Source organism: Protomyctophum parallelum (genome assembly GCF_964188405.1).
Source record: "Protomyctophum parallelum genome assembly, chromosome: 1".
In the NCBI taxonomy this organism is placed as follows: domain Eukaryota; kingdom Metazoa; phylum Chordata; class Actinopteri; order Myctophiformes; family Myctophidae; genus Protomyctophum; species Protomyctophum parallelum.
In genome coordinates, this window is record NC_139697.1 from 102,216,877 (window position 1) to 102,233,313 (window position 16,437).

General features: G+C 44.2%; 1 protein-coding gene across 1 annotated transcript; it reads left to right on the forward strand.

The window, feature by feature from the left end:
- Positions 1 to 15,499: 15,499 nt before the first annotated feature.
- Positions 15,500 to 16,106, forward strand: LOC310859476 (ubiquitin-conjugating enzyme E2 D4-like). The gene is given in 2 exon segments (XM_083766033.1): positions 15,500 to 15,889; positions 15,891 to 16,106. Coding segments are annotated over 2 exon segments (432 nt in total). The 5' UTR covers positions 15,500 to 15,638; the 3' UTR covers positions 16,072 to 16,106.
- The last annotated feature ends 331 nt before the right edge of the window (positions 16,107 to 16,437 follow it).

A 16,437-nucleotide genomic window follows, 5' to 3' on the forward strand; every position in this document is an offset into this window, starting at 1 on the left:
ACGTATACTATATACATAATCAGTAAAATAAAATAGCAAATTGTGCCTGATCTGCTGGGTCCAGAGTACGTGGTGTGTATATGTATGACTAGCTCTCAATGATGACGTAAGACATATGGTCATTTATGTAATCTGGTCCCAGCAAACCAGGCACAAATCTGCTGTTTTATTTGCATACGCATCAAATGGCGGGTTGGCTGTCACGGTTTTTGGCGCAAAGTAACCACAGTATACCGCTAATCAACTTACAACTACATACTCTATATAGTATATGTATATGTATACGTATGTCTTACGTCATCATTGAGAGCTAGTCATACGTATACTATATAATCAGTAAAATAAAATAGCAAATTGTGCCTGATCTGCTGGGACCAGAGTACGTGGTGTGTGTATATGACATATCAATGATTTATTTTTCTTTGAAAAAATAAAAAGGGATCTAGAATATATCTACATCGATAAAACTGTATTTCTTATATAGATAGAAACTTGAACCATACTTAATAATACTAGGTGTTCACATGCATAAAGTAGATGGGTAGCAAATAGTTACACCTAATAATTAGACATTTCAAACGTTCCTTCACAGAGATACTGAGATTTGACAGTTTACAGCGGTCAAAAGTACTTGTGCGCTCTGCTTGCGCACTAGTTGGCCATTTATGGCCTACTAGTGTGCAACAAGCAAGTGCAGTTGCAGTTCTAGTTTTCGAATAAAATAGTTTTACTTCTCTTCTGTGAAGCGACTTTGGGTACCTAGAGAAGCGCTCTATAAATTATATATATTATTATTATGACGTATGATGATAAGTGTGCCCTTCACTTCACACAAGTGTGATTTTTGGATTAATGTGTTGATTAATTGATAGTAAACTTAACCGTCTTGCCGCCATTGCCGAAGCCCTTCGGAAATATATAGTATATAGGTATATATATATTACGTGTATGTGTGTGTGTGTGTGTGTGTGTGTGTGTGTGTGTGTGTGTGTGTGTGTGTGTGTGTGTGTGTGTGTGTGTGTGTGTGTGTGTGTGTGTGTGTTAGTGTGTGTGCGGCACTGTAAAAATAGACTGGTTTGATCACAATGACACACATGCCAATTCACTACAAGATATTCCAAATACCCCAGATATTGTGTTCATCAATTAAATTAGAAAAACTGTCACTATCTTTGAAATAGGCTGCCCTTTTGATTTGTATATGGACACTTGTTTTACATCCAAACGTATGAAATGTCAGCTTCTGGTGGAACGTATTATGGCCTTGGGATATAACTGTCAACTTATTGTATTTGGAGGTCTGGGCCATGTGCATAAACTCAGGGGTCTGCAATTGGGTGGATTGCAAAAGACACAAAGCTGGCTAAATATTGTTCCGTCTCAGCTAATGGGCAGTCTGTCTGTCTGGAGGTGTTGTTTCATTTATCCTAGGTGGCTTAAAAACAAAAACATCCTGTCTAGTAGTGTCAAGTAGAATACACATGTTCTTCTTATCATATGCTGTAACTATGTATTTATTTGGATCACAATGGAAATAAGTCCTCTGACTTTTTGTGCAATCCTGATAAATCTGTACTGCTCTCCTATGAATTGTATCATGAATATATCAAATAAATCAAATCAAAGTAATAGTATATCATCAATGTGCTATATCTTTTTTCCCACTCTGTGTGTTAAGCATGTGCAGCAGTTATATCTGGTTGGACCATATAATGTATAACCTAATTCTGATCAGTGTTTGGGTCTATTGTATTGCGCCTCTTGTGCAGATCCAAATACAAGTGTGTGTGTGTGTGTGTGTGTGTGTGTGTTGTAGGCGGTTTTGATTGAAGTAGGCTATGTATTAACAGTTTGCAGAATGGATACATTTCACATGAAAGCACAACTCAATACAGAGACTGTTACTGTTTTGCCCTTTTTCACACAGAAGTGACTTAATTATGTTGTGATGTCGTGAATAGCGATGGTTATAACACTGATAAGCCAACAGAGATATGGTTCATAACACTGATAAGCCAACAGAGCGAAGGACAATTGAAAACAAAACAATAACCGTTACATCTTCCTGGTGTGAACACGTACTGCCCCCTAGGGAAACGATACTGAACTGTGTGTGTGTGTGTGTGTGTGTGTGTGTGTGTGTGTGTGTGTGTGTGTGTGAGCAGCAGCTACCAGGGTAAATGTTTGTGTGAGATAGGCCTACAATGAGTTTGTAGATTAGCTATTTTTCTGGTGCACGAGTATAAATCTGAAAATCCAAACCCTAAATCTAACCTTTAAGGGTTCTATTTTCGTCCACGCTAAACCCCTTATTATCTCTAAACTACTTTGCCGTTTTTTTGCTATTTTGAAAAACATTTTTGAATCGTTAAAATAGCCAATCTACACATTGTGAGCTTGTAGCCTACATTGTAGGTCTGATATTTTAGAAAAATCGTGAAAATGTGCCTTAAATCTTTTAATATATATTATTACAGAGTGAACATTTTAACTCAAATCTTTGCTTCTGGGGGTCCCTGGAACAACATATTTCCAGATGGGGTGGGGGGGGGGGGGGGGGAATTATATGTAATTATATTACATATAATTTTTGGTGTCGTTGACGTGAAATAATGAACACCACTGATACAGAAACATAAGGTTTTTCAGAAAACTTTTAATTTTGACGTCAGGCCTAAATGGGTTAATACATGTGTTTGAATTGAACCGTCATTCCTTTTCATTGAGGAATCATAGACTGTCTGTGTGCGACCCCGTGTGGCTGAAACCTGAAACTACAGTCTCAAGGACTGGTTGTCAGAGATGGATTACAATGATCTTTAATGTGAATAATGTTTATCGTTAACGTTCCTCATTAATTAATGTTTATCATTCATATTTACCATGCATGTGTGAGATACATGATTATATTGGGATTCTGAAGTACATGATTAATACAGGCAACGGGAATACCCCCATCATATTATTTCATTTGATTATTCCAATACATGATTGTGTTTCATTTAATTTAATTAGTTGGTTACGTTATACTGTGAACTGTGGTTAAGACATTTTGCATGATTATACACTTACTAAAGCTGTGAAACAGTTTATCATTCTTGGTTTGCACTACAATGAATGAGTGATGCTCATTTGTGGACGGGCAATCGTTTGGGCAGCTAAACACACTGTGCAAGGCACTACTTGGACAGCAGGGGTCCTGATCAGTTAGGACCAGAGTTTGCAACAACGTGAGCAGTGTTGCTTATTGTGTGCCTTCTGTCTGTGTGTTTACAGGTGAGAAACGATGAGATAAAGTGTAGAAATGTGATAGTGAACATGTTAAAGGAATGTATAAACGGAGAAGGGTATCTGTGAAGCATATGTGTGTGTGGAATGCACATGAGTTGTCATTAGAAATGCTTACCTTGATATACTGAACATGACGTGTTGGGTTGGGTTAAGAAGCTCATATGTAGCCTGGAATGAATGATGTGGATGTGTGTTGTGTAAGATGATTTCATTATGGTAGCCAGAGTAATGTAATGCAGCTGATATATTTCCGTTTTTGAGAGTTAGTTAAATAATACTGTGAGAGTTATATTGCAGACACTTTAGTAGTTTGTTTACAAGGTGAAAACGTTTTGTTATTGACTAGTATTGTGATCTTTGTGATATGTTAGTTAGGACCAGAGTTTGCAACAACGTGAGCAGTGTTGCTTATTGTGTGCCTTCTGTCTGTGTGTTTACAGATAAATAAACCTTCAATTCCTGCACACTGGAAACTCATAATTTCTATCCAAGTGTGTAACATAAACAAACATCTATAGTGCAAGAAAAAGACAAAAAACAGGAAAAGAAAAGTGCAAGTGAAGTGACAAAACAGTGCAATACAGTTCAAGGTCAGCTGTTCAGCAGCCTGACTGCCTGGGGGTAGAAACTGTTACTGAGACGGTTGGTACGAGATTTGATGCTCTGGTAGCGTTTTTTGGAAGGGAGTAGTTTGAACAGGGTATTTGTGGGGTGGCTGGTGTCTTCATGATGTTATGGGCTTTTTTCATACAGTGAGTGGTGTAGATGTTATGGAGACTGGGTAATTCTGTAGTGCCGATGATTTTAGCTGCTGTTTTAACGGTCCTCTGCAACCTATTGCAGTCCTGAGCGGTCGTGTTACCGTACCACACTGTGATACAGCCAGTTAAGACACTTTCAATTATACAGCGATAAAAGTTCACTAGTCCTTTTGTACTTAAGCCAAATGTTTTAAGGCGCCTCAGAAAGTACAGTCGCTGCTGCGCCTTCTTGAGGATGTACTCGTTGTTGAGTGACCATGTGAATGTGTCTGTGACGTGTATGGTGTTGAGTGACCATGTGAATGTGTCTGTGATATGTATGCCCAGGAATTTAAAGTTATCAACTATGTCGACAGATGACCCTTTGATGGAAATGGGGGTGTGGATACCTTTGGACTTCCTAAAGTCTACAATGATTTCTTTGGTCTTATTGGTGTTAAGTGAGAGGTTGTTGTTATCGCAGTAATCGCACCATAGAGTTAGATCCTCTATCTCCCTCCTATAGGCCCTCTCATCACCGTCGGTTATTAGTCCGATCACTGTGGTATCATCCGCAATTACCAACGCTGCTTCTCTGCAGGTGATAATCGTGACATTTTCCTGAAAAACACGTTTGTCTTTTATAATATTTATTTATTTAATATTTAAAACAGTGTTTGAAAACTATAAGAACATGTCATGAGTGTCAACTATGTTACTCTTAGTCCACTAAGTTACATAAGGGTAACATAGTTGACAGTAACATAGTTGACATATTTGCTGTTTTCTGGTCTAAAATCAACATGGCTGCCTATCACCAAACACCACATGGCCTTTTTACAGAAAGATTCTTCTAAATATTAGATCCACGTTTGAGAAAAGTTGAAATTGAAAGTTATTTATAACAATATTGTAGTAACACTTTTGACATGCGATAAATCCACACATGACTCACACACTACTTCATGTTAAATATTGAAGAAAGAGGAGAAAGAACATACATAGAATGATCAAAACAATTTTTGATTAAGCTCATTTTATTGCTGTTTAACTAATTAGAAGGTGGTTGTTATTAAATTCGGACAGTAACTTAGTTGACATTTTAGTGATATCCAGCCATTTTTGTATTAAATAATTATACAATTAGTATAAATAATGATGGTATTTGTAAAGACATGATCGTAATGATCATAAAAAGTTTTTTTTATTTGAATAAAAGTACAAGTTACATCCCTCAGACTTCAAAACTCCCACAATTTGATATTGACCCGCTCTGAACAACACGGCAGACGCCTCGCCTTATAACGCCGCCGCGACACTCATCAAGCCCTAATCAGTGGGCGGGGGATGGGCTGTGACAGCGTGGGAACTCAAGCCCATCCTGCCACACATGTATCAGGGAAACATGTATTGTTTTGACGTGGTGTTGTTCACACATGTGTTCCATGTGTAGCCAGTTGAAGTTGAGCCTCAGAGGCCACCATCTTTCCGGTGATAAAATGGCCACCAACGTAATCAAAAAAGTCAATCAAAGAACAAGATTCCTTTACAGGATCTCCTCACTGGTCAGCAAAAACACCTTGAAGACCTTAACAGGAGCCCTCGTACAAGGTTTCTTTGACTATGCATCCACCTCTTGGTACCACAGCACCTCAAAGGCCCTTAAAGATGGAGTGCCACCATTTTTTTCCACCCTAAAACATGATCATCAGGTATTATTACAATATAAGGGGGAAGAACTTTTTCCAAAAAGTGTACAGTATTTGTTAAAATCATGCTTTTATGTGGACACGCCCACCAGTTCATTAAGTATGCCTGGTCTGCCTGGTGGGTGGTGATGGGTGGTGATCCACCTGAACTGAAGCCGCACCCACAGCTGTAGTTGTATGATAAAGGGGGAGGGGCTGATAGTGTGGTGTCACTATATTACTGTTTACTTCATTGGCCCGTTTGACTGTCAAGGGTTCAGCCTCCAGGAAGAAACCCTAAATACAAAGTTAATACACCATTGCACATAAAAACAACTCCAGGGTGTCTAATGAAGTACTGTCACCTCATAGACACATGACAAACTGGAAAAATACAAAAATTGTGGCACTCCATCTTTAAAACAAGGCTCCAGACCTCCCAAAACAAACTGGTCAGGCTCCTACTTGGCCTCACCCCCCGAACCCACCTCACCCCTGCCCACTTTGACAGGCTGGGATGGCTTAGGGTCGACGACAGAGTACAGCATCTTGCAATGGGTCTGGTCCACAAGATTCGTTACACCACCAAGATACCCATGTACCTAAATACTTCCTTAATGTAAACGAAGTCCACACCCACAACACCAGAGGGAGTGCAACAAACCATGTACAACCCAGATTCGGCACAAACAAGGGACTAAATTATTTTCGCTCCTATGCCACCAAAATGTGGAACGCCGTACCAACAGTCATTAAGACATGTGAATCCCTTGACTCCTTCAAAACCGCTCTCAAAGGGCACCTACGGATGGCTGCAATTCGAAACTGGCCTCTGTAAAATCTGAATCCCCCCCACCCCCCCTTTCCCCTCACTGTATATGTATCTTTTCCCTTTTTGCTTCCTTTATGATGAATTTCTGTTCTGTTCTTTAGCTACATAGAAATGTCTATTTGTATGTCTCTAAATGTTTTGATGAATTGAACAATGTGGACCCTGTTGTAAACAAGTGTAATGCTTAATTGGGTCGTCCACTCACAGTTAACAGTCTTTGTATTGAGTTTGTGCTTGAAATGTACTGTAAATTCTGCAAACTGTTAATAAATATTTCAATCAATCAAAAACCATAGGGGCACTTCCTCATTGACAATCATCAGGTAACTATTAAAGGCCCTGTCTTCTTCCAAGCAGAAGTTTGGTGCAGTTTGGTGAATGCTGGCCTGGCCGTGGGTCTTGAGACCTGGGTCTGCTGTTGTTTTTATTAATTTTACTGCCAGGGTGTGTAGCATGTCTCATTAATGTAGTTTTAATCATGTTCTGTAATCTATTCTAAACTATATGTTACACTTCAGATTGATGTCCATTCATGTGCCCTGTGCCAAACTCTCATGGAAGTGTGTGAGCACAAACGGACAATTAAGGTATACACAAACAAAATAAGTTATAACTTGATGAGATACTTTATTTGTTGTATAGTCTAAGGTACTAAATGTTTGTTATATCCCGCCCTTAGATCTATAGCCACTGCTGCTTTGTTTAGGTTGATTTTATCATTATTGTTTCTTTTGAGTATTGAGCTATTTCCTTTTGTTTATCTGTTTCCTTTTGTTTCTCCCCCACACAGTGCGTTAACTGATTTCAACAGAGCCGAGTGGTGTAACTGACTGCTACAGGGGGTTTCACTAGGTTTCACTGTAGTCCACAGCCCCAAAGGTTTGCAATATTGTCGTGTGTGCGTGCACCTTTTTTCATGGTGGCGCTTCTTCTTTCTGTGTGCTGTGTATGTGTGATTGCTGTGTGGTTGGCTGCAGGGCATAGTGAGCCAACCTACCCCTCTACCCCTTTAGCTAGCTGCCCCAGTAGAAGTGTTGTCGCCCACTGGCCAGTTGACTCCGGCTATACTTATTGTGGTCAGTGATTGCCATTGCTTGTCTGTTTAACTTTATCTCTGGGGTTGTATGGAACTGTATTTTAATATTCTACAATATATTGGTAGTTTTAACTGTATTTCTAATAAATACTGTGTACATGTAGTGTTTTAACCCTTGTGTGGTTAACTTTTAATAAATTGCTGTTTTTGGAACTTTGTCTCAAGTCCTTATAAATTAACTTGCATATGTTGGGGAACCCAGTTTACTGGTCTATTCTGTTAATTCCTTGAACTATCTCAAGGTGGCGTAGTCATAGTTATAAAAGTAAATCCTTTGCTACACTTGGCTACACATGTATCAGGGAAACATTTATTGACAACCTACAAACACACTTGCCCCGTTTCTATGTATTATTGTTGTTGATTATGTTCTTCGTATGTCAGTTGATACTATCTGTTGAAGCCATGTGCAGACTTGCTTTATAATTTATGATGATTATTAATTTTCTATGAATTATGCCTGAGATATGATGCCTGAGAAATTATATTATGAAATGTTGAGTTATTTTGCTTGCTATTGCTGTTATTATTAATACGATGATCTTCTGATTGTTAATGTGAGGACGTTGGACGTTGACTAATGGGTGTCACTCTGTGAGGAGGCAGGTGATCCAGAAACCAGAACATTTCAACCACATACTGTAGCACATAGCATAGCACATAGCATAGCACATAGCATAGCACATAGCATAGCACATAGCATAGCACATTGTATATACCAACGGAATAGACTTTCTATACCAATTATTTTTTGTTTTGTTTAATCGAAAGTATATCCAGTAAATGACCTGAACCTACAGAATACGGAATGCATGTGCGTTGTTATTCCGAAGCCGCTCTAACACCATCAATGATAAGGGCTACCAACTAAACCTCGTCATCCTGCTAAATACCTAAACCGCTGATGACATCACGCTTATCAGTCAATCATTGGAATACGCTCAGGCTCTCCTTCAGTCTCTTGAGCAGGCCTCCAACTGTGGTCTTTATCTCAACGAGACCAAAACTGAATACGTAAACATATGCAAATCCAACAATAACCAACATTATAAAAACACTTAACAACACTCCTCTGAAACAGGTTGATGACTACTAAGTATTTGGGTTCATATATATCTTTTTCCCAATGCATAAGATCTGGTCATCCCAGCTTAGTAAGATGTTAAAAGTAAAAATATTTAGGACGACCGTTGAGCCGATTCTACTCTTTGGCTCCGAGACATGGAAGCTTTCAAAGAAACAAGAAAAACAGTTGGATGGCACTTACACCCGCCTTCTAATGAGAGCGCAAAATATGTCTTGGAAGAGCCATCGACTGATCTAATAATTATACGGCAACCTTCCCCGTGTTTCTTCACTGGTCCGATCCAGAAGAACACAGTTTGCCGGCCACTGATACAGAGTTGACAATGAGGTTATATCTTCCCTAATGAGGTTATATCTTCTCTGGAGTCCTGCCTCAAAGCAGACCAGAGGTAGAAAACTGTCGTTCTCTATCGTATCAGAGACTATCTCTCCACCCAACATATTTCATATGTATGGGGAATGTCCCCACCTCACTTGTGACGTGGATACCTCTTTAAGACACACCAGTGCACTGGCACGCACGGGTATATAAGGCCCAGGTGGTGCGTGATTACACTGCTTTTTTGATCTCCACCGAGCAGTCCAAGACGTGGTCTCCTCAACGGAAGTGCAGAGCAAGTTATCAACAATAACTGCATTTTTTAGACTTTTTGAAAAGCAACTACTCACGAGTTCTGGCAGCCGGATTAATCCACTGCTGGAGGCAGGTTAGAGAGCTGGCGTGGATCGCTCCTCTCTGGATTGCTGTCACACAGCTCGTTTGTAGGTATAGCAAACAAAAACAGGGTAACACCAGCCAAAACACCGTTACAGGCGTATTGCTGACATAGTGTTAGTTTACGCGTCCTGTGGTGTAGCCTGTCTGTCGACCTGTGGGCAGGGACACAGACAGGACCATTGGCTCTGTAATCCTGTAAAGCAGCGGAATAATCGCACTATACGTTTGTATCACTGGCTTGGTGTCAGTTAACGCATCCGTGATGCATATTCCGTGGGCTGGAGTGGACCTGCGGTTGGCGCAGCGAAACATCAGCCCCGCTATAGGATCATTGGCTCTGTAATCCTGTAAAGCAGTGGAATAATCGCACTATACGTTTGTATCACTGGCTTGGTGTCAGTTAACGCATCCGTGATGCATATTCCGTGGGCTGGAGTGGACCTGCGTTTGGCGCAGCGAAACATCAGCCCCGCTATAGGCTTATCATTTAACACAGCACACTATACACTAGTGTATAGTATACAGGCGTATTGTCGCTGGGGCGGCTTCCGCGTCTTTGGTGCTGTGTTCTTTTGCTTCGCCTCGTGAGAGACAGAGCTCCCTGGGGTGTATTGCGGCTAAAGCCGTTCACACACCCTGGTGTAGACTGCGTGGTAGAACCCGTACGGACGGGGGAAGCCACGGAGCAAGCTTATCCTCCGAACCGTGGGTCCTGTCAGTCATAGACAGGACGAGCTAATTCCACAACAAACAAAGTTTGGTCTCCAGTGCACGGTGATATATCGTAGGGTAAATTGTTGCCTGGAAAGTCGAGGGAGACTCTCATAAATCCCTGTTCTAGTGGACCAAACAGTGGAAATTGGTATACGTATATACATGCAAAACGTTTGGAGCAGAGTGTTTGTCTCCAACTCAAACACTCTGTGTCTCAGTGCAGCTAGGAAATTCAGGTGCAACCTCCTCCAGAGAGAGAGAGAGAGAGACTATAGAACTCAGCTGGCTGTTGTTTAGTTATTTTTCTATTTGGAAAGATCCCCATTAGCTGATGCCATGGCAGTCAGCTAGTCTTTGGGGTCCACATGAAACATGTTACCGAGAAAAGAAAAAAAAAAAACAACACATGAATATCAATATGTGACTGAGAGACAGCAGTGTAAATTGCACATAGGGTAAATTGTGCCCTCACTTCTCAAGCACATTACTATACTCCCCGTTTTTTGAGCATGTTTAAGCAATTAAATTTGTATATATTTAATATAACATATTAAAATAATAGTGTATATAGGTATTGAATTAAATGGAAACAGCAGGGGTTTCTCTGGGGCTGCGTGGGGCACATATGCCCACAGAGGATGGCCATGACCAGTGGGTGACCTGTGGGTTCCCTGGTCATGCTGATAGCAGCTCATGAAGATCCTGACTCCTGTATGTTTTTCTTCCTCTTGCCAGTTGAGGCTAGGAGGAATGAAGGAATCCGACGGCCATATAACACACTATACAGGGGTATTGCTGGCGGGGCGCCAGTTTACGCTCCTGTGGTGTAGCCTGTCTGTCGATCTGAGTGCAGTGACACAGACAGGAGTCACAGGACCAGTGGCCCGGTAATCCTTAAAGGCAGTGGAATACAACGCACTATATGGGTGTATTATTGGCATGGCGTCAATTCACGCATCCATGCTGCATATTCTGTGGGCTGGAGGGGACCTGCGAGTGCGCAGTGAATATAGTTGTGTATATTCGTACGTCTCTAAATGTTTTGATGAATTGAAGATGGTGGGCCCTATTGTAAACAAGTGTAATGCTTTATGGTATCGCCCACTCTCTGTTAACAGTATTTGTATTGAGTTGTACTCGAAATGTACTGTAATTCTGCAAGCTGTTAGTAAATCAGTAAATCAATCAATCAAAACAACAGCCCGGCCAGGCTATAGCATTAAAACGCACTATACAGGCGTATTGTCGCTGGGGCGACTTCCGCATCTGTAGTGCCGTGTTTTTGCCTCGCCTCGTGAGAGAGAGCTCACTTGAGTGTATTGCGGCTAAAGCCGTTCACGCACTCCGGTGTAGACTGCGTGGTAGAACCCGTGCGACGGGGGACGCCACGGAGCAAGCTCATCCTCCGAACCGTGGGTTCTGTCATAGACAGGATGAGCGTATGGCTGCCGTGGCAGTCAGCTTTCCGCGTTCAGGTGTAGTAGCGCACTATACAGTGTATAGGACGTGCTGAGTCTGCCAGGAGCAAGCCCTGAAATCACAGCCATTTGCACACTACTGTATATACGGCGTATTGCTGACCGTGTCAGCTCACGCGTCCGTGATGTAGTTTCGCCAATGTTGGCAACTCGAGTGTGCCGCGGCTGTCGGGCGGAATACTCTGTACGGTGTATCACGGCAAGGCCGTTCACGCACCTATAGGTGTAAACTTGCATGGTATAATCCGGTTACCGGTTCGAAACCACAAAGTAAGCTCCTTCTCATCCCGAGAATGCACTATGGCTATCTAGGCACAGCTAGTCAACACAGGGTTATTCTGTCACTGCTTCAGCACCGGCTTATATGTGGCACTTATGTGACCATTAGGGCCCGGACCTTATTGAGGAGCTGCAGCGACTGGCTTTCAGGCTCCCCAGGCAGTGGCAGCAGGCATGCTATTGATGCCCTTTGGTGAGGTGCCGTCTGTGGCAGCCCCAGGCCAAGCTGCGATAGGAGGACAAGCTCCCCCACGCTGCCTATTGAGCCACCGGCCATGTTTGGCCAAAAGGCCAGTGCTTTGCTACAGCATCCTAAGGAGGCTGTGGAGGTGCACAGGAGGTGCAGGAATGCTCCGGCAAGGCCATGAGTAGCCTGCCTCGGTCACCCCTCAGGCTGTGCAACCCCAGTCAGGTTTGGCAGTTCCAGGGACCTACGGGTCCGGTTACAGGCCAACCGGCAGGGTATGGCTAAAATGTGCTCGGCGGGCTAAGCCCATACCTCAGTCCTGACAGTTAAGGCCCCAGACCCCACCCGCTGTCTCTCGGGACAGCGGTTGTCCTGGAAGACAATTCAGGTGGACCCCTGGGTGGGTTCCACTATGTCTTCGGGAGGGTGGGGTGCTGCTTACAGCACTCCCGGCAAGGAAGGGCTGAGGGTCTTACAGGCCATCCTCCAAGGCGACTGGCTTGCCATACTCGACCGGGGATGCTTATTCTCAGATCCCGGGTCTGACGCACTGACCGGCTTGTCTTAGATGACAGAACCTTCGAGTCCCGTGTCCTCCCATTCGGCATATGTCTAGCCCCCCGATTGGACATAGTCCTTGGCGGGAGGGCCTTTGCATCCTAAATTGGATAACTGAATGGTGTGTGCTCGCTCAGAGGTGCAGTGCCACAACAACGTGGCCAGGCACCTGCAGCACTTTGGGCACCTAGGCCGGCACCTCAACAAGAGGCCTTGCAGGCGTCAACTCTCACAGTCCGCAGCGCTCCTCGGCATGTGTTAGAGGGCAAAGCAGGGACTCTGTCCCTTGCTCTAGTGAGTCGGGCCACCCTCAGGTTGTGCCTCCGCCCCTTAGGGCTGAGGGCAATCATGGTGCACTTTGTGCCTCCGGCTCTTCTGAACATGCAGCCAGTGCATTATCTGTCATTCACAGTCATGCACTACGTGGGCGTATCGTTGACAGCGTCAGTTTACACGTTCCACGTTGTTCCAGCGAATTCACACTGCTGTTCACACAGCAGAATGTGACGAGACTGTCAGGGGTGAGCAGAACCACCATAAGGTTGTATTACGGCATGGCCGTTTAAACACCTGGGTGTAATTCTGTGTGTTGGAGACCGGTTGAGCTCCCTCCTCATCCAGAGGTAATCGTGTGGCTAGGCCAGGGATCTGGCAACATGGCGGGCCGCTGTCCCACACAAGGGCGACACAATAGTCACCCAGTTGGTCCTCATACCGTTCATCCCTCACACAATAGGCCAGCAGTCCCTCCTCGGGGAGTGGTATTGTCTGCCTTACGGCATGAGCCAATTAAGCCCGTGGAGACTTGGGCTGCAATGGCTTCTCACAGGACAGCATTCTTGCTGTTAGCACTGCAGTGTCAGCCACAAGAATGTCTCTGTCAGTGAGGGGTGCTGCCGCTTCCTACATGGCAATGCTTAGGTGTTGTCGCCATCAATCCCTGCATTTTGCCTACGGCCTGATCAGAGTGTGAGCCAGTCAGTCTATTGATTTTCACCCTTCCCACCCTCCTATAAGCAGGGTGGTGGAGCAGGGTAAATGGGCCTAACTGTCTTAGGCAGATAGTCTCCAAGACTGGACTTCACTCATTGGCTTGTGAAACAATCCAGCAGGCATATAGGTGGGCAGGCAGGCCAGCCCCAACGGGAACATGTGCACATTCCACACAAGGCCTCGCTGCCGCATGGGTTTACGGCGAGATGCCCTCCAATCTGAGTTTTGTGGGACAGCCTCTTGATCGATGCTGTCAGCATTTATCAGGTTCTACCATTATGTGGTATCAGTGTGGCATCCAGCACCCTTCTCACTGGGTGTGTGCTTAGCTCCGCAGCATAAACGCGATGGGAACTATGCACAAAAACGAAGGCCATCCACTTTTTACTTGTAAAACCGTGATGTGACATAAGGATCATTCCGGTTCAGAGAACAGGGCTTCAACAGTCAGCTGACCGAGTGTTCGGCAGGCTGACTTGAGCGGGAGCGCAGGCCCTGCAGACTGCAGTAACCTCGTTACAAAGAAAGGAAGAGCATTTCCTGAAGGGTGCCCTGAGGCCCAGAGGAGCTCAGGTTAGGGACCCAATCAGGCCCATCTGGGGTTAGCTCCGGAGGCTCTACGACCTTTAGTCAGTGAGCGTGACATGCTCAAGACAGCAGTCTTGTCGGTGTCACATCTGCAAGGAGAAATGGGGGAGTTGCGAGCTCTGTCAATCCATAATGAGCTCTGCAGGCCTATGCCGGATGATGGTATAGTCTTGCCCCAAACCGGCCTTTCTCCCCAATGTTTTCAAAAGGGCACGTCTCAATCAGGTGATTGAGCTCTGTCCTACCATCGTCATACAGACAGTAGACATACAGAGACGGAGTCGGTCCTCACTCTGCCCTATTGGAGCATTAGATTCGTATGCCAGGGCCACACAAGGCCCACAGAGTAACGAACCAGCTCTTTGAGTGCTTCAAGTGAGAGTGCATGGATCACAGAGGTTATCCAGCACACAAACAGGTAGGAGTACCAGTGCCGCCTGGAGGGCAGGCACACTCCACCTGGGGACGCTGTGGAAAGGTGCGTCTCTGACAGACCTGCACAGCGGCGACATAGTCTACTCCGTCTAATGTACATTCACCCGGTTATACCGGCTGAACATGCAGCATTCGCTCCCTTCGGGGAGTTGGTCTCGCATGCTACTCAGCGGTGGGTGTCATTGTCACCTTCACCAGTCAAGCCAGCCTTGCGTCTAGTGGGCTGGCTTGGGCGGCCCTTCACCCCTGTGGTCTCTGGCCTTAGCGTCTTGCAGGGCCGGGCTCTGGGTGGCGCCTAGCGCCTGAGCATTTGGCGGCGGATGGCGTCTGGCTGTCCGGCCGTTCCAGGGGTTGTAAATACATTACATTGAACATACATGATGAATCATTCCAAATTCAGTATGTGCTGGGTCGAAGCCCACTGGTGTTGTCTTTGGGGTTCTGGGACTGCTTCGCTTCCTCACGAGGTGTCTTACAGAGTTCCCCATACATATGAAATATGTTGGGTGGAGAGATAGTCTCTGATACGATAGAGAACGTGTGGTTACGTGGTAACCTATGTTCTCTGAGTGAAGAGACTATCTCTCCACCTCGATGTCGCTCAGAAGCGGTGTCGATCAAGTAAACCAGTGTAATCACGCACCACCTGGGCCTTATATACCCGTGCGTGCCAGTGCACTGGTGTGTCTTAAAGAGGTATCCACGTCACAAGTGAGGTGGGGACATTCCCCATACATATGAAATATGTTGGGTGGAGAGATAGTCTCTTCACTCAGAGAACATAGGTTACCACGTAACCACACGTTCCCTAAACACAACACACCCTTGGTGACCGCGATACTCAGGAAAGAAATTACATGTATTGTATTGACCTCTCCAGCAATAATATCACATTTCGACTCAAAGAAAATATAGCGAGTTAAACTGTGTCCAGGCACGATTGAGGTCAGACAACATGGCACTGAATAGAATCCAGAAGGAGCTGAATGATCTACAGAGAGATCCTCCAGCCCAGTGCTCTGCTGGTCCAGTGGGGGATGACTTGTTTCACTGGCAGGCAACCATAATGGGTCCAGGTGACAGTCCTTACCAAGGAGGAGTCTTGTTTCTGACTATCCACTTCCCCACTGACTACCCCTTCAAACCACCAAAGCTTGCCTTTACAACAAAGATCTATCACCCAAACATAAACAGCAATGGGAGCATCATTGGACATTCTACGGTCACAGTGGTCTCCTGCCCTAACGGTATCTAAAGTTCTACTGTCCATATGCTCATTGCTATGTGACCCCAACCCAGGTGACCCCTTAGTTCCTGACATAGCGCACACCTACAAGAATGACAAAGACAAATACAACCATCTAGCAAAAGAATGGACCCAAAAGTAGGCCATGTGAAAAAACCGAAATCTTCTTTTTCCTTTTTTTTTGGTAAATTATAGAATGGATATATTGAGTAATATTAGGTAACATCTATCATCTTGTACTGTCATCAACCATGTCTTATCATTTGTTTTCAAATTGAGGTGTAGGTGATTTTATTTTTGCACAGATGATAAACATTGTTTATCAGCCTGGAAGGGATGCCTTGACATTTGGATGTCTGTTTTGTTTTCCCTAGTTTCATTTATCATTTCTGACCAGTGTTGTTCTCGTCAACGAAAACGAAAACGAAACGTGTTTGTCAACGCCCATTTTTCACCAGACGAAAACTAGACTAGACTAGACAAAAAACATGTGTATAAACTGACTGGG